The sequence below is a fragment of the Entelurus aequoreus genome, linkage group LG16 (genome assembly GCF_033978785.1).
Source record: "Entelurus aequoreus isolate RoL-2023_Sb linkage group LG16, RoL_Eaeq_v1.1, whole genome shotgun sequence".
NCBI classification, from domain to species: Eukaryota; Metazoa; Chordata; class Actinopteri; order Syngnathiformes; family Syngnathidae; genus Entelurus; species Entelurus aequoreus.
The window spans coordinates 28,127,270-28,146,551 of record NC_084746.1 but is presented as its reverse complement, the minus strand read 5'-3'; the positions used below and the strand labels follow the sequence as shown (position 1 = coordinate 28,146,551).

Here is a 19,282-nt window from a genome sequence, read left to right as displayed (position 1 = left end):
GGAGAAACTACAGACCTTTGATGTTTTTTAGGATATTTTGCAGTGCGGTGTAGAACTTCACTGAATTAAACAGAAAGGTGTGCATCACCAAAACACCCATTCATTTTGGTGAAAAAAATGTAAAGGTGCCATATGTAGTAATGTGGCCACCTTATATTTACTAAGATCTGACATGTTTAGTAACTTTACCAGTGGCAGTAGCCAGACGAAGGTGCAACCTGGATGTAACACACTCACAACAGACTTTCTAATTGGTCAAACGGTGGAGGGTTGGGCATCGAAATGAAAACAATAACAAGATTCCGGGGCTGTAAATCTAATTTTGAAATGAGCATATCCCGGCTGAACTACCGTTATCAGTTATAAAGGCATTTGAAAAGAACATGATTTATTAATGCCTTTTGACATTTCAGGGTCATTTAATGACTTGATAGGAAATTATTACATATGGCACCTTTAACCAAGAAAGCTACTAAATGCTTTCATTTTTGGCATGCCATTCAACACAAAATCAAGAAAAAAGGCTTCAGAAGAAGAAAATCTAGGTTGTGCAATGCACCTGTCACAGCCCACAAATCCACATGAAAGTATGTGGGTGGACCTGAAAGGAGGTTAAGCTCAAAAGTGGTGGGGGGAAAAAATACAATTCCATACATTTGGAGCACCTTTCTAAAGAAAGATTGGGCAAACAACGTAATTTAAACAACGTAATTCAAACAACGTAATTCAAACAACGTAACGCTTTTATTTTGAAGCCGGAAAAGTGTGTGATTTTCTTATGTCGGATCGACTGTTTGCAATATAAAAGTCTCCTTTCGACATCCTGCCGACCGTCTTTACTAAATCAGTCACAGTAACAATCTAAATGTAATGTTATCACTGCACTTTAAGCGTAATCTGAACACAGAAGTGAAGCACCACCCACCTCTTCCGACCCGCGCAGCAGGCGTTTGCTGCAGGGATGTAGCCTCTTCTCACAGCGAAAAATAGTCTGTTCTTGTCGAGAGAACAACTTGCTATGGCTTAGAAACCTGATATTTTCATAAGGTAGACAACTTTCCTTTGTCCATTTCTGCTCGCTTGTGGCTCATCAGTAGCAAGTGAACTGCAGCCAAGTTCCCCCGCTAAGGCACTGCCCGAGGGTCAAAATGGACGTGTGTGCGTTAATCGGCTGTTAAAAAAATTAGTGCCGTTGTTGAAATTTATAGTTAACGCGTTACTATCGTGTTAACTTTGACAGCCCTAATATATACATATATAAATATATACATATATACATTATACATATATACATATATATATATATATATATATATATGTATATATATATACCGTAATTTCCGGACTATAAGCCGCTACTTTTTCCCCTCGTTTTGGTCCCTGCGGCTTATACAAGGGTGCGGCTTATTTACGGCCTGTTCTTCTCCGACACCGACGAAGAGGATTTCGGTGGTTTTAGTACGCAGGAGGAAGACGATGACACAATGATTAAAGACTGACTTTTCATATACCGATAGGCTGGTTATTTTGATAACGTTCAGGCGAGTACTTTGTATTACTTTGCACCGTTGTATTATTTGTACTCTGCACGAATGCTGTTCGCCATGTCAAAGATGTGAAAGTTTGATTGAATGATTGAAGGATTTATTGTTAATAAATGGGACGCTTTGCGTTCCCAAACAGTCATCTCTGTCCCGACAATCCCCTCCGTGGTAGCAGGAACCCCTATATACTACGGTAATTACACATCAAAACCCTGCGGCTTATAGTCGGGTGCGGCTTATATATGGAGCAATCTGTATTTTCCCCTAAATTTAGCTGGTGCGGCTTATAGTCAGGTGCGGCTTATAGTCCGGAAATTACGGTATATATACATATATATATATATATACATATATATGTATATATATATATATATATATATATATATATATATATATATATATATATATATATATATATATATATATATATATATATATATATATATATATATACACATACATAGATATATATATATATATATAGATATATAAATATATATACACATATGTAAATATATATATATATACATATATTAATTACTTTGAAATTATCATGACATTTTTTTAAACATAAAAAACATTTTTTTTGCATTTGTTTGCATTTAAGCAATTACGCTCCCAGCGTAATGTACATTTATTTAATGTTCATATTTCCCCCGAAAAAAAGTTTTTTTACATTTTTAATTTCTGCCTAAAAAGTATTTAGATATTTCACTATTTATATATTTTTTATTTTTCAAGTTAAATTAAACAGTAATTTGGGTTTTAAAAATATTTGCATAAATAATTGCAACGTTTTAACATTGTCTCTTTTCTTTTTACGTTAGATAAATGTTAATATTTTAATAATTTAGCAGTGTGTGTGTTCCTCGTCTACAGCCACGCTATCCGAAGTAGAACAATGTTATTTCCTCTCACCATCCTGAAAGACTCTCTCCACGTTGAGGCCGTAGGTGGAGCAGGTCTCGTAGTATGTGCAGCGCTTCAGGTCATTGGACAACTTTCTGGCCCGCGAGTCGTCGATCACTCTGGGGTTGGCGGCACTGATTGCATCTAAGACAAAAAAAAAAAAAGAGGTCAAATGAGAACATGGGTAACATGCACGCATGAACACAACGCACCTTGTGTCCCCACGAGGACCATGGGCACCTCGGCTGTGTTCCTGTAGCTGGACAGACGCAAGAAGTAGTTGTAGACCGTCTGGAAGCTGATCTCATCCTCCAGGCTGAAGACAAAGACCACCGCGTCCACCCATGCTGCAAACTAAGCGTAAAGATAATGAAGAATTGTTGTTGTTTTAAATTGTGCATATTTCCTTAATAGTGTGGCTAGTGAGTGTATGCAGCAGTCACTAAGGCATCTTTGGTGTAGTTCTCAGTATTAACCAAAGGGGGGCTGTGTGGCACCATATGTGGAATGGGAAGAGAATACGAAGATTCACAAGAATAATAAGCAGGAGGTGGAAAGAGCAGAAAATACAATTGACAGACCATTCTGCTTTTTATAATCAATTATTAATATTTTATACATACATATATATACATATATACACATATATATATATACACATTTATACACACACACACACACACATATATACATTATATATACTGTATATATGTATATATGTATATATATATATATATATATACATACATACACACACAAATAAATACAGTATGTCCAAAGCATTGCATAATATATATATATATATATATATATATATATATAATATATATATATATATATATATATATATATATATATATATATATATATATATATATATATATATATATATATATATATATATATATATATATATATATATACATACATACATACATACATATACATATATACATATACACACATATATATGTATATATATATATACATATATATATACATATATACATATACATACATATATACACATATATATATACACATAGTATATATATATATATATATATATATATATATATATATATATATATATATATATATATATATATATATATATATATACGCATTTATATACACATATATATATATACATATATATACATACTAGAGATGCGCAGTTTGCGGACACAACCGCGGAGTCCGCGGATAATCCGCGGGTCGGGCGGATGCATGACGAAAAAAATATATTTTAAATAGATTCGGGCGGGTGGCGGTTGAACCAATTCAGAAAAAAAAATACATAGTTAAATGTTGTTACCCACATACGAAAAACGAGCAGCACTCTTTGAAACAGGCAATTATTCATCAGGCACTGCTGCAGCTGTCACGCCAAATTTTTCCCCCCTACAAAAGCCCCCCCCATTTACTTCCGGGGCTGCGTCCAGTAAAGTCACTAAGTTGCCGGGGGTCCTTAACCCGCATGCGACTGTCCTGTTTCACGCCTGCACAAAAAAAAAAAAAAAAATCGATTTCTTCAGATTCCAGCAGCTGTCAAAGACGAAGTATCCTTCCAGCGACGGGCAGTCAAAGCCGAAGTGCTATCGATCGCTGTCAATGACGTAAGAGGAAACATGACCACAGAAGTAAATGGGGGCGGGGGGGGAGAGGTTTTTTTAGGGGGAAGAAATTTGGCGTGACACAGCACAACACAACAGGAGAAGAAGAAGAAAAAAATAAAAAGATGGCAACGCCGGCAGCAGACGTGGTACGCGACAAACTAAAAAAGGGAATACTAAAGACCAGGGGAAAAAATAACAATAATAGTCAAGACTTTCTTAATGGAAATGACAATAATATTATAATAATGATAAATAATATTATCACGCATTTATATCTCTTAGCCTCTAATGCGTGGCCAAGAGATATTAATGCGTGGCACGCTTTGAATGTCTCTGCTGCATTGGATCAGTCTCCTTTCTTTAACAGGAATGCCTTGCGTCGTCTATATTAGATATATAACAACGGGTGGGTGGCGGGTGGCGGGCGGTTGTGGTTTTGATAAAATGTTAGTTCGGGTGAATTGCGGGTGGATGACGACTTTTGTGATGCGGTTGCGGATGAAATAACTGCCTATCCGCGCATCTCTAATACATATATATATCCCATCTATCCATTTTCTACCGCTTAATCCCTTTGGGGTCGCGGGGGTGCTGGAGCCTATCTCAGCTACAATCGGGCGGAAGGCGGGGTACAACCTGGACAAGTCGCCACCTCATCGCAGGGCCAACACAGATAGACAGACAACATTCACACTCACATTCACACACTAGGGCCAATTTAGTGTTGCCAATCAACCTATCCCCAGGTGCTTGTCTTTGGAAGTGGGAGGAAGCCGGAGTACCCGGAGGGAACCCACGCAGTCACGGGGAGAACATGCAAACTCCACACAGAAAGATCCCGAGCCCGGGATTGAACCCAGGACTACTCAGGACCTTCGTATTGTGAGGCAGACACACTAACCCCTCTTCCCCCGTGCTGCCCTACACACACACACATATATATATATATATATATATATATATATATATATATATATATATATATATATATATATATATATATATATATATATATATATATATATATATATATATATATATATATATATATATATATATAAATGCATATATATATATATATATATATGCATATATATGCATATGCATATATATATATGCATATATATGCATATATATGCATATATATATATATGCATATGCATATATATGCATATATACATATATATATGCATATATACATATATATATATATATATATATATATATATATATATATATATATATATATATAATACATACATATACATACATATACTGACCTCGAAGCTATTTCATTTGGTACATGCTTTAATGATAAGTGTGACCAGTAGATGGTAGTCACACACAGGAGAAACGTGTAGACTGCAAGATAACGCCAGTAAACAACAGCAAAACTGTACATGTTCCATTTAGAATATAAAACATTACACACAGGGCTCCAAAATCTGTCAAAATGTTTTAGTACGACTTTGGTAAGCTACTAAGCTGCACTGGGTGATGGATTGTCGGAGCATTACGGCTACTGTAGTCCGACGTTCTGTGCTTCAACATTCGAGTATTATGGTGCATGTATAAGGACCGCAAAATGGCACCTATTAACAGACATATTATCTGGCGTTTTGTTTTGCAATATAATGCAAAACCAGTTTTTCTTACCTATTGGTACTTGCTGATGTGTATTTGGGATCTGCATAAGCCCTGAAAATGTGTGCGCCTCCGCCATTATAGTCCGACGCCGTAGTCAATAAGCGGCTTCTTTTTCTCTATCTTCTTGTTATGGGGCATTTATCCTCCGCTGTTGCCATTTCTAATATAAAGTAGCATAAAGTTCTAACTTATATCTGTCAGTAGGCTTGCTATGGAAGCGCAAAAAACTGTGTAGTGAGTTTACATAATTCACTTATCTTTAGTTGTTAGAGAGTTTCGATCGGACAGTTTTTCACGGGACACATTTCCGCCATTGTTGTTGCCCTAGTGAGCCACGGATGAAAACATGCTGCTCCTTTATTGATTTAAGTAAAGTCTGAATGTCATTAAAACAGTTAGCTCATCAAAGGTGAGCCACGTAAATAAGACCGCCCAAAAAACGGTGCATCCTGAAGCAACGGTCAGAAAACGACTTGAAGATGGTCTGTAAAACATAATCTATGCAACATTTTGACCAAATAACTACCATTACATGTTATGTAGACCACAAGGAAGTGTTTTAAACATAGAAAAAAATATATATATAATATAACCCCTTTAATGCGCCTTATAATCCGGTGCGCCCAATGATCCGAAAAATACGGTACATACATGCAATGTAGAACTTCCTTTTTTAATGTAATGTAGCTACAGTAAACAGACTGAAAACAACTTCATCACCATCTAGTTTTGTGGAGATAAACTGCAATGTATCATTTATTTCCTTTTTTAACTATATAGAAGGGAATATATGAGAATATCAGTGCAAATTGATACATTTATCCTAAGGAAATGTAAGCAAAAATTATTTTTTTTTCATACCAAACCTTTTTTTCCTGCATCCTTCCAGTTGTTATTTTCACCTTGGTGGATGTAATAAATCATACACATAATGAAATGTGTAGCATGCGCGTGCATATTTACCACCCAGTGAAATAAAGTAGGTCGCTGGTGCTGCACGTTGGCGTGTGTGCAGCGTTTGAAACACAAATGCATCAGTAAATATACATTTTGGGGCATGTTAACATATTAGTAACTCTAAGATTTGATTTTTCTGTGGGTAAAATCACAACACATTGCATGGTGGGGCTCCTCAGTACATCACTGACTTGTTATGCCCCTACTCTTTAGGGCGCAGCCGCCGGTCTTCAGGCCAGGGTCTTCTAAATTCCGTCCGTGATCTTAACTATGTTGACACTTTTAAGAAACATTTGAAAACTTCTCTTTTTAGTAAAGCTTTTAGTTAAAGCACATTTTAAAGATAGATAGATAGATAGATAGATAGATAGATAGATAGATAGATAGATAGATAGATAGATAGATAGATAGATAGATAGATAGATAGATAGATAGATAGATAGATAGATAGATAGATAGATAGATAGATAGATAGATAGTACTTTATTGATTCATTCCGGAGAGTTCCCTCAAGAAAATTTAAATTCCAGCAGCAGTGTACAGAATTGAGATCGAATTTAAAAAGTAAAAAGTAAATAATGGGGGTATAAATGGAAATAAAATAGAAAATATTACAATAAGAATACAAATAAAAAGCAACAATAAGAATAAAAATATAACAGTAAAAATAAGAATATAACAAGAAAAACTAGGCAGTAGTGACCATGTTATGAAAAAGTATTGCACTTGTATTGTTTTGCATCCCGTCATCCTAGTACCCCCCCCCCCAGAGAGGAGTTGTACAGTCTGATGGCATGTGGGACAAAGGAGTTGTTTAGTCTACTAGTCCTGCACTTGGGATGAAGCAGTCTAGCATGTGAAGTGAAGTGAAGTGAATTATACTTATATAGCGCTTTTCTCTAGTGACTCAAAGCGCTTTACATAGTGAAACCCAATATCTAAGTTACATTTAAACCAGTGTGGGTGGCACTGGGAACAGGTGGGTAAAGTGTCTTGCCCAAGGACACAACGGCAGTGACTAGGATGGCGGAAGCGGGAATCGAACCTGGAACCCTGAAGTTGCTGGCACGGCCACTCTACCAACCGAGCTATGTGTAGTAATGTGGCCAGAAATGGTACTGCAATCACCGTCAAAATTTTGTAGTCCCCTCCCACTCTCCATGACTGAGGTTGCCAGATACGCAGCCGAATCCAAATCCTACTCCATCCATCCATCCATTTTCTACCGCTTATTCCCTTCGGGGTTGCGGGGGCGCTGGAGCCTATCTCAGCTACAATCGGGCGGAAGGCGGGGTACACCCTGGACAAGTCGCCACCTCTTCACAGGGCCAACACAGATAGACAGACAACATTCACACTCACATTCACACACTAGGGCCAATTTAGTGTTGCCAATCAACTTATCCCCAGGTGCATGTCTTTGGAGGTGGGAGGAAGCCGGAGTACCTGGAGGGAACCCACGCAGTCACATGGAGAACATGCAAACTCCACACAGAAAGATCCCGAGCCCGGGATTGAACTCACGACTACTCAGGACCTTCGTTTTGTGAGGCAGACGCACTAACCCCTCTGCCACCAATCCTACTCCAAGGAACTTGAAATGGCAGTCCTACGCTGTAGGTTTCTCTTGTTTATGCTTTTTGCAAGATGGTTTACTAAGTAATTATGCCACATTTTACTAATGTTTATTAGCCAATGTGTATTTGTGAAGTTACGCAGCAATATTTTAGTCGGGAGTCGGGACAGATTGTTGGCATTACCCTGCTAAAATGTCTAGTCTGACCGCACGGACCACCATCGAAATAATATATTATATATCGCATAGGCCTACTTTGATGGCAAGCCAAGGCCAACACTAAAATTACCGACACATTTGGTTCAGCCTAACCCCATGTTGCACCCAACCTGACGCACTGCTTTCTCTTCCATGTACGCACATCACCATCTTTCAGTGCAGAGTGCAATTCTATGAGCCAACATAACGGTTAGGCATAAACCATATAGCCTACTATCATGTCAATACACAAAGTAGAAAATCATTACATGTAATGCAAGTACAATGTAATGCAGGGACGGCGTGGCGAAGTTGGTAGAGTGGCCGGGCCAGCAATCGGAGGGTTGCTGGTTACTGGGGTTCAATCCCCACCTTCTACTATCCTAGTCACGTCCGTTGTGTCCTTGGGCAAGACACTTCACCCTTGCTCCTGATGGCTGCTGGTTAGCGCCTTGCATGGCAGCTCCCGCCATCAGTGTGTGAATGTGTGTGTGAATGGGTGAATGTGGAAATACTGTCAAAGCGCTTTGAGTACCTTGAAGGTAGAAAAGCGCTATACAAGTATAACCCATTTATCATTTATTATTTATCATTAATTATATTGTGCCAAACAAATACCACCTCATATGTGTTTGATGCACATACAGTACCAGAAACCGCAATTAGTCGTGCTAATGTTGAAACGCATTTCCTTAGTGTATCAGCATATTGAGAATGAAATAGGCACTGACACTACCCATATCCACATAGGTTGTATTTGTCGAAAATATACATTTCCCTGTCAGTTGGAATACACATCGACATACAGGCTAACGGGCATATATTTCCCCCGTTAGCTTGGATGTCGATGTGTCATTGACCGGGCTAGCATGCTAAGCTACACTAGTGTGATGATGTTTCGCTCCTAAGCATTCGTTGCACGAACTTACTAGCTTTGGACAATATAGTTTGCATACGAAATGTCCATTTCCATTTATTACAAGTAATAAGAAAACGTAAATGCCTGACTTACCTATCAAGGAGGAAATTAGAAAGTTTGGCGTCAGATGAAGAAAATCTTGGCCGCCTTCAATCGTCTCCCTCTTTCAAATGCATCCCCGATACAAATCCTCGTTTTGTTCCTGGCTTTGTCATGAATAAGTTGAGAATCGTAACGACACGTTTTAGATTTACTAAGTAAGGTCTGACATGTTTAGTAACTTTACCAGGGGCAGTAGCCAGACGAAGGTGGCAGTGCGTAACTGGCAACCTGGATGTGACACACTCACTGTCTTTTTAATGGTCAAACGGTGGAGGGCGGTGCATCTAAATGAAAACAATAACAACATTTCGGGGCTGTAAATCTAATTTTGAAATTAGCATATACCGGCTGAACTATTGTTATCAGTTAGAGGTATTCGAAAAGAACATGATTTATTAATGCCTTTTGACATATCAGGGCCATTTAATGATGACTTGACATGAAATTATTACATATGGCTCCTTTAACTATCATTTTTAATCCACTTGTTATGTTTCCCCTGTTGTTTTAATTGAATTGTTGTTTTACTTCACCTATGTTTTGGACAGCACTTAGTGATTAAGAGCGTTATAAATACAATTTACTTACTATTTACAATATCAAAGTTTGTTATTTTATCATGAAAAGCAGCAAATATATTGTTTTTTCTATTTCTCAGGCTAATAAAAACGATTAGCTGCCGTCCTATGCGTTTGACTGCAAACATATATTTAACAAGGTCTGTTCGCTGCTCCGTCCTGACCTTTCCACATGGGAGACAAAAGCTCCAAAAAAAGCAACAGAAAGATAATGGTGTGTGTCTTAATACTTCCTTTCTACATGACTGCAGACACTTTTTCTTTTCTGCAGGGATCAACACACACTCACCTGTAGCTCTGGAGGCCCTCCTTCATCTCTGATTAGTAGAAGATAGCTCTGCCCGTCCACCACAATCTCTTTCTTGAAGCGCCCACCTGAGGAAAAGACAGCAAATTGTACTCCTAAAAAAAGCTTAAATTACGACACGACCAAACAACCACAATGAATGTCACTGGGCATCATCCAAATAATACCATACTGTATTCTAAATTACCATAAATGTCCAATACAACAATAACTACTACGCCCAAATGAAACTTTTTTAAAGTAATTTTGTCTGTTTGTTATTCAAAATGTAAAACATAACAAAATGCATTGCAAACAGCCAAACATTGTTTTAAGCATATAAACAGAGCTTTTTTTTACTCCATCATCTTAAACAGGAAACAAACGTCCATGGTACCGAAATACCTAAAAATACAAATTTAAGTTAAGCTCTGATTTGTTATTTTTGAAAATGTCATTTAAAGTAAATTTTTAACCTGTGTAAATATAATACAAAAAAATGCAGTACAATTAAATAAAATTGCACAAGTTTACCTAAAAATATGAATTTAAGTAAAGCTCTGATTTATTTATTTTCTGTGCATACAAAGTGTATTTGGGTGGTCAATTTGTATTATTATTTAAACATATTCATTATCTTAAGTCAGCTTTCAACCTGTGCAAATTATTTTCAGGGTATAGACAGTTTTTTTTGGGTTGTAATGTTATTTGTTTTTTGAATATTATTTAAAGTCAACTTTTTAACTTGTGTAAATTAAATAGAAAAAATACAATACACTAAAATAAAATTGACCTAAAAATACAAAATCAAGTTAAGCTTTGGTTTATTTTCTTTGAATGTGTAAACAGGTTTTGTTTGGTGGCATTTAAAAAATATATAATATTCAAAGTCAACCTTAAACCTGTGCAAATCAATTTGAAAACAAAATACAGTCAAATAAAATAAAATAGCATAAGTTAAATCTAAAAAATAATACAGTAAAATAAAATAGCACAGGTTAAATTGAAAAAATTATACAGTAAAAATAAAAAATAGCACAGGTTGGATTCAAGTTTAAGTGTTTTTTTAAGTTAAAGCAAGGTGGGGTTTTTTTGGAATTGAAGTTGAAGCCAGGTGGGTTTTTTTCATTCCTCGTGGAGTGTTTGCAAGTCATTAGGTGTGCGGCAAAATGTCCCGCACGGCCGACGCCATGTTTGTTTACACTGTGAGGTCCGATTAGTTTAAGGCAGGGGTGTCCAAACTTTTTGACTCGAAGCCACCGTACTGGGCTAAAAAAAATTTGTCCAGGGGCCCGAAGTCGACTGCATGCAAACTAACTATATATATATATATATATATATATATATATATATATATATATATATATATATATATATATATATATATATATATATATATATATATATATATATATATATATATATACACATATACAGTTTGCCAAACATGTAAGAATACAGGTCAACCTGCGGTAAAGCCATATTTTTTAGGGTAATCGCTTTAATATGGATGCGCACACAAACACATAGACACGTATACACAAATACACATAGTTCGATGCTTTTTTTCCGCCACACAGCAGAACGTTGATTGTGACTGTACAACAATCTGTTGTACCAAAACAACACTTCAGTTTGCATTGATTAAAGCAATCTATAACAGGCTGAACAACACATAACTTCAACTACTTCCACTTTAACACCCCCCACACATCAAACCCAAAGCAGCAATGCAATATGAAGTATAGACGATAAAACATTGAATATACAGTACAGGCTAAAAGTTTGGACACACCTTCTCATTCAATGCGTTTTCTTTATTTTCATGACTATTTACATTGTAGATTGTCACTGAAGGCATCAAAATTAGGGGCGGGGGGCGTGGTTGGGGCATGGCTAAGGGCGTGGTTAAGAGGAGAGTATATTTACAGCTAGAATTCACCAAATCAAGTATTTCATATATATATATAATATATATATATATATATATATATATATATATATATATATATATATATATATATATATATATATATATATATATATATATATATATATATATATATATATGTGTATGAAATACTTGACTTTCAGTGAATTCTAGCTATATATATATTTTTATATTTTTTATTTTATTATACATATAAATAAAAGACATACTTGAATTTCAGTGTTCTGCAGGTTATCCAGTAGGTGGCAGTATTGCCCTGTTTAAGAGTGTCACAACATTGCTGTTTACGGCAGACGAACTGCTTTACGGTAGACTAAACGTGACTGCTGTTGTTGTGTGTTGTTACCGCGCTGGGAGGACGTTAATGAAACTGCCTAACAATAAACCCACATAAGAAACCAAGAACTCTCTCTCCTTGTTGTGCACTCTACTCTCTAAAAGCCGTAGATGTTATGACGTCATTGGGCAGGCAAGCTGCTGGGAAAGCGGACGTGAGAACGGCTGTCCCCACTCAGGTCCGCATTTAGCTGGAGGAGGCGTGGCCTCCAGCTCCGGCTGAATACCGGGAGTTTGTCGGGAGAAAATCTCTGCCGGGAGGTTGTCGGGAGAGGCGCTGAATACCGGGATTCTCCCGCTAAAAACGGGAAGGTTGGCAAGTATGCATATATATACATATGTACATATATACATACACATACATATATATATATATATACAAACATATATATATACATATATATATATATACATATATATATATATATATATATACATATATATATATATATATATATATATATATATATATATATATATATATATATATTATATATATATATATATATATATATATATATATATATATATATATATATATATATTGATTGACTGATTGATTGATTGAGACTTTTATTAGTAGGTTGCACAGTGAAGTACATATTCCGTACAATTGACCACTAAATGGTAACACCCGAATAAGTTTTTCAACTTGTTTAAGTCGGGGTCCACTTAAATTGATTCATGATACAGATATATACTATCATATATACTATCATCATAATACAGTCATCACACAAGATAATCACATTGAATTATTTACATTATTTACAATCAGGGGTGTGGAGGGGGGGGTAGGATATGGACATCAAGTAGTGGACAGAGAGAGAGAGAGAGAGAGAGAGAGAGAGAGAGAGAGAGAGAGAGAGAGAGAGAGAGAGAGAGAGAGAGAGAGAGAGAGAGAGAGAGAGAGAGAGAGAGAGAGAGAGAGATCAGAAGGCATAAGAAAAAGTATCTGCATTTGATTGTTTACATTTGATTATTAGCAATCCGGGGAGGGTGTTAGTTTAGGGTTGTAGCTGCCTGGAGGTGAGCTTTTATTGCGGTTTTGAAGGAGGATAGAGATGCCCTTTCTTTTATACCTGTTGGGAGCGCATTCCACATTGATGTGGCATAGAAAGAGAATGAGTTAGACCTTTGTTAGTTCGGAATCTGGGTTTAACGTGGTTAGTGGAGCTCCCCCTGGTGTTGTGGTTATGGCGGTCATTTACGTTAAGGAAGTAGTTTGACATGTACTTCGGTATCAGGGAGGTGTAGCGGATTTTATAGACTAGGCTCAGTGCAAGTTGTTTAACTCTGTCCTCCACCTTGAGCCAGCCCACTTTAGAGAAGTGGGTAGGAGTGAGGTGGGATCTGGGGTGGAGGTCTAGAAGTAACCTGACTAGCTTGTTCTGAGATGTTTGGAGTTTAGATTTGAGGGTTTTGGAGGTGCTGGGGTACCAGGAGGTGCATGCGTAATCGAAAAAGGGTTGAACGAGAGTTCCCGCCAGGATCCTCAAGGTGCTTTTGTTGACCAGAGAGGAAATTCTGTAGAGAAATCTCGTTCGTTGGTTAACCTTTTTGATTACCTTGGTTGCCATTTTATCACAGGAAAGGTTAGCCTCTAGAATGGAACCTAGGTAGGTGACCTCATCTTTCCTGGTGATAACAATGTCCCCTACTTTTATAGGCAAGGCAAGGCAAGGCAACTTTATTTGTATAGCGCTTTTCATACACAAGGCAGACTCAAAGTGCTTCACAGACAACAAAGTGAAATGAAAGAAAATAAAAGCAAAATTAAAATGCAGACAATAAAAATAAAAACAGTGCAGACGTTAAAAGTTAAAAGATTAAAAGATTTAGCTGAAAGCTAAGGTGAACATAAAAGTCTTCAGTCTAGTTTTAAAAGTAGTGAGAGTTGGGGAGAGTCTGACATCTTCAGGAAGTTTATTCCAGCTATTTGTTGCATAGTGACTGAATGATGATCTCCCTTGATTTGAGTTTACTCTTGGAACCGCTAACAGATTGGTCTCAGAAGATCTTAGTGATCTAGAGGGCGTATATAGTGGGAGCATATCAGTGATATACTTGGGCCCTAGACCATGTAGTGATTTATATGTGAGCAGGAGGATTTTGAAATCTATTCTCTGATGTACAGGGAGCCAATGTAAGGATTTAAGAATTTATGGTGAAGTCATTGACTTTCTTAAGGTTGATGTGGGACCCAAACAGTATGGATTCTGTTTTACCCAAGTGTATGGATAGCTTGTTGTCAGCGAGCCAGGTGCAAGTTCTACAGAGCTCGGCACTGAGGATTTTCTCCACCTGTGACTTGTCCTTGCCGGATACCAGCAAGGCAGAGTCATCCGCAAACAAAAACAATTCACAGTCGCATGCCGATGACATGTCGTTTAGGAACAGTGAAGGTCCCAATATACTGCCTTGGGGGACTCCACAGCTCACCGGGGGGGGGGGGGGGGGATACGGTGCCGTTCACCTCTACCACCTGCTCCCTCCCCTCCAAGTAAGATTGCATCCAGCTCCATGAGGTTTTGTTAAATCCGATTGCTCTGAGCTTATCCAATAGTATAGCGTGGTTAACGGTGTCAAAGGCCTTCTGAAGGTCCAGCATGACCATGCCGCAGTATTTGCCCGCGTCCACCTCATGTTTGATGTGGTCGGTCAGATAGAGAAGGCATGTGTCAGTGGAGTGGTTAGTTCTGAAGCCGGATTGGAATTTGTACATGAGTTATATATATATATATATATATATATATATATATATATATATATATATATATATATATATATATATATATATATATATATATATATATATATATATATATATATATATATATATATATATATATATATATATATATATATATATATATGTGTATTGATGGAACCAGATCTTTTCCATATATCCATATTTAAGTGTTACTTCTTTCCTTCCATAGTCATATTACAAAATAGCTAGTATTCTTCCTTCTCTCTCTCTCATAGTAATGTGTGTCGGCCTTCTAGCATTGGAATGCAGAGAGTAGAGATAACTCAGGGAGTAGTCTAAAGAACGAGGGTGGGAGCGAGGGACAGAGGGAAGAACACAGGAGTTCCAGGGTTTTGGGAGATCGATCTAGACTTGGCTAGGGAACGCTTCTGTACTGGATTTGGTCTCACGTTTGTCTTCAAAGCTTTGAGAATAAACCACAAAATACCAACTACTGCCTGGTGATGAATTTAAACTTCAGCTTATGTGCCATAATAATAATTTGGGAGTGACCAGCAGCTTAAAATCCCTGGGAGGAAGAGCTGGACAACGCAACAATATATATAGTATATTAGAGATGTCCGATAATGGCTTTTTTGCCGATATCCGATATTGTCTAACTCACGACTGATACCGATATCAACAGTCGTGGAATTAACACATTATTATGCCTAGTTTGGACAACCAGGTATGGTGAAGATAATGTCCTTTTAAAACATTTTTATAAAATAAGATAAATAAATTAAAAAAAAATTCTTGAATAAAAAAGAAAGTAAAACAATATAAAAACAGTTACATAGAAACTAGTAATTAATGAAAATGAGTAAAATTAACTGTTAAAGGTTAGTACTATTAGTGGACCAGCAGCACGCACAATCATGTGTGCTTACGGACTGTATCCCTTGCAGACTGTATTGCTATATATTGATATATAATGTAGGAACCAGAATATTATTAACAGAAAGAAACAACCCTTTTGTGTGAATGAGTGTGAATGAGTGTAAATGGGGGAGGGAGGTTTTTTTGGGTTGGTGCACTAATTGTAAGTGTATCTTGTGTTTTTTATGTTGATTTAATAAAAAAAAAATAATAATAATAAATTAAATAAAAATCAATACTGATAATTAAAAAAACGATACCGATAATTTCCGATATTACATTTTAAAGCATTTATCAGACATCTCTAATATATATATATATATATATATATATATATATATATATATATATATATATATATATATATATATATATATATATATATATATATATATATATATATATATATATATATATATATATATACATATATATACATATATATATATATATATATATATATATATATATATATATATATATATATATATATATATATATATATATATATATATATATATATATATATGAGTATGTGAAAGTTTGAGTCTTACCTTGGTTACTTCCCTAATTACCTCTTTAAAGTTTTGTAATCACAAATATCAAGCAGCTAAAATGTGCCAAACATGAGGAAGTGTGGAGAAATAGTTTTGCATATCACCCAACATGCACTGTTGTGAATTTATATATTTGCAATTTCAAATAATACATTGAGCTGAACGTGTTTTATAGTGTCCACAAAGTTCAATGAGCAGGAGGTGTGTTGTGTGCGACCGTGTGTTTACTTCATTTGTAGGTTGTAGATCATTTATACCATGACTGGGAAAAGTTTGGATTTGGTCATATTTATATTGATAGTGTGCTCAAAAACTTTTCCAAATAAATATCATGATTGTCCCCACCCATTAGGATATTTCGAAGTGTAAAATATGATACGCCTTGAATACGGAATATTTTATTTTAAAAGGAAACTGGACAATTTATTTTGTATTTTTGCATAACTTCCTGTCCGACACAAGCACATTTTAGCTGAATTGGTGTGGCAAAAGGCAAAAATAGAAGTTCTGCGTATGTTTAGCGCTGTGTTATGAAAAGGCAATTCAGCGGTTCTTGAACTCACCATAGTGTGGACTGTGACGCAAAAGTTTGTTCACATGTAAAATCTTCTACTCCTTCTTTGTCTCAAAGGTGCGCTTCATTGATGTTAATGACTTGTTGGAGTGCTAATCAGGCATATTAGGTCAGTGCATGACTGCAAGCTAATTGATGCTAACATGCTATTTAGGCTAGCTATATGTACATATTGCATCATTATGCCTCATTTGTAGGTATATTTGAACTAATTTAATATCCTTTACTTTCATCATCTTTCTATATAATTTAGTTTGACGTGTCTCATGACACATTATATGTATGTAATATTGGCTGCATTTCAGATAGTTGTTTGTGTGCCATGTTGTTCCAGACCACAGCAAACATTACCTAGCTTGCCAAAGATTGTAATAAATCCATTAAAAGAAGACAGCCTGCTGTTTCCTTTAACTTGGACACACATCTATACCTTTGGCCATTAAAAGCCAGTAATTTCCAGGAGTTATCTCACCTTTTGAGTATCCTCTGATTTACTAATGGTTTCTAATGTTGTAAAAATATGTAGAATAAATATTAAATTTCAACATTTCTGTCAACGAAGATTTGCTACAGCCTGCGACACATAGTCGTTTTGATAGTAGGCTATTATAGCTAATATAGACACAAACGTCATGAGTTGCCTTCATCATAACACTTATATAAGACTTTTAAAGTCATTTTGATAGCAGGCTCATACAACTAATATAGACACTTACGTCATGTGTTGCCTTCATTATACGACTTATATAAGGCTTTTCATTTTTTGCGGCTCCAGACAGATTACTTTTTTGTATTTTTGGTCCAATATGGCTCTTTCAACGTTTTGGGTTGCCGACCCCTGATCTAGACTCTCAACGGAGATGAGGAATAATAATAACAGCAATTATTATTATTATTATTCCTATCATCATTATTGTTCATAATAATAATCATCATAATCAATGTTACTTTTGGATTCAGAAAAACATTGTAAAATCTTGTAATTCCTCGTTCTGACCAAACCATTATCTTACACAGCAGTGGTTCTCAAACTTTTTACGCCAAGCACCACCATAATGACCAACATTAAAATACAGAAGCGTAGTAGGCCTAAGTATTCATTATTCAGTAAACACAAGGCAGAGGTTTTATTCAACAAGTATATTTATTATTTTTGGCCACTGTTACATTACACGGTTTGAACAGTAACACTGTGTTTGAATTAGTGTTGTCCCAATACCAATATTTTGGTACCGGTACCAAAACTCAGTTTTTCCTGAGTTTATAAGTGAAGTGAAGTGAATTATATTTATATAGCGCTTTTTCTCTAGTGACTCAAAGCGCTTTACATAGTGAAACCCAATATCTAAGTTACATTTAATCCAGTGTGGGTGGCACTGGGAGCAGGTGGGTAAAGTGTCTTGCCCAAGGACACAACGGCAGTGACTAGGATGGCGGAAGCGGGGATCGAACCTGCAACCTTCAAGTTGCTGGCACGGCCACTCTACCAACCGAGCTATACCACCCAAACATCATATCAATTTTTTTTAAAAAGAAAAAAGATTTTGTGAGGCTAAAAAATATTGATGTAATCATACTAGTATCGACTAGATACCCTCCTGTACTTGGTATCATTACAGTGGATGTCAGGTGTAGATCCACCCATGGCGTTTGTTTACATTGTGACGCCGCTGAGCTACGGTGTGTAGTGAAGCATGTGTAGCTTTAGTTTTGATCAGATTTTTGGGTGAAGACTTTCCAATGGTCACGTTTTTATCATTTGTGTGTCAACAACAATACCTGGAGTTTTGTCGGTTTGTCTCTTTTATATGACCTCAATGTGCAACAATAACAAACAAATATAATATTTGTGAAAGTAAACATATTTTAAAGATGGGAAATTGCTGGAAGGCCACTAC

General features: G+C 36.2%; 1 protein-coding gene across 4 annotated transcripts in view; it reads right to left on the bottom strand.

Annotated features, from left to right (window-relative positions):
* agap3 (ArfGAP with GTPase domain, ankyrin repeat and PH domain 3) overlaps positions 1–19,282 on the bottom strand; it is a 425,021-nt gene that overhangs the window by 176,277 nt on the left and 229,462 nt on the right. For all 4 annotated transcript variants that reach the window (XM_062022533.1, XM_062022534.1, XM_062022532.1 and 1 more), the window contains exons 4-6: positions 10,339–10,424; positions 2,666–2,807; positions 2,463–2,597 (exon numbers count right to left, since the gene is read on the bottom strand). In XM_062022533.1, the coding sequence (XP_061878517.1) occupies positions 2,463–2,597; positions 2,666–2,807; positions 10,339–10,424 (363 nt within the window). The remainder of the gene's footprint in view (positions 1–2,462; positions 2,598–2,665; positions 2,808–10,338; positions 10,425–19,282) is intronic.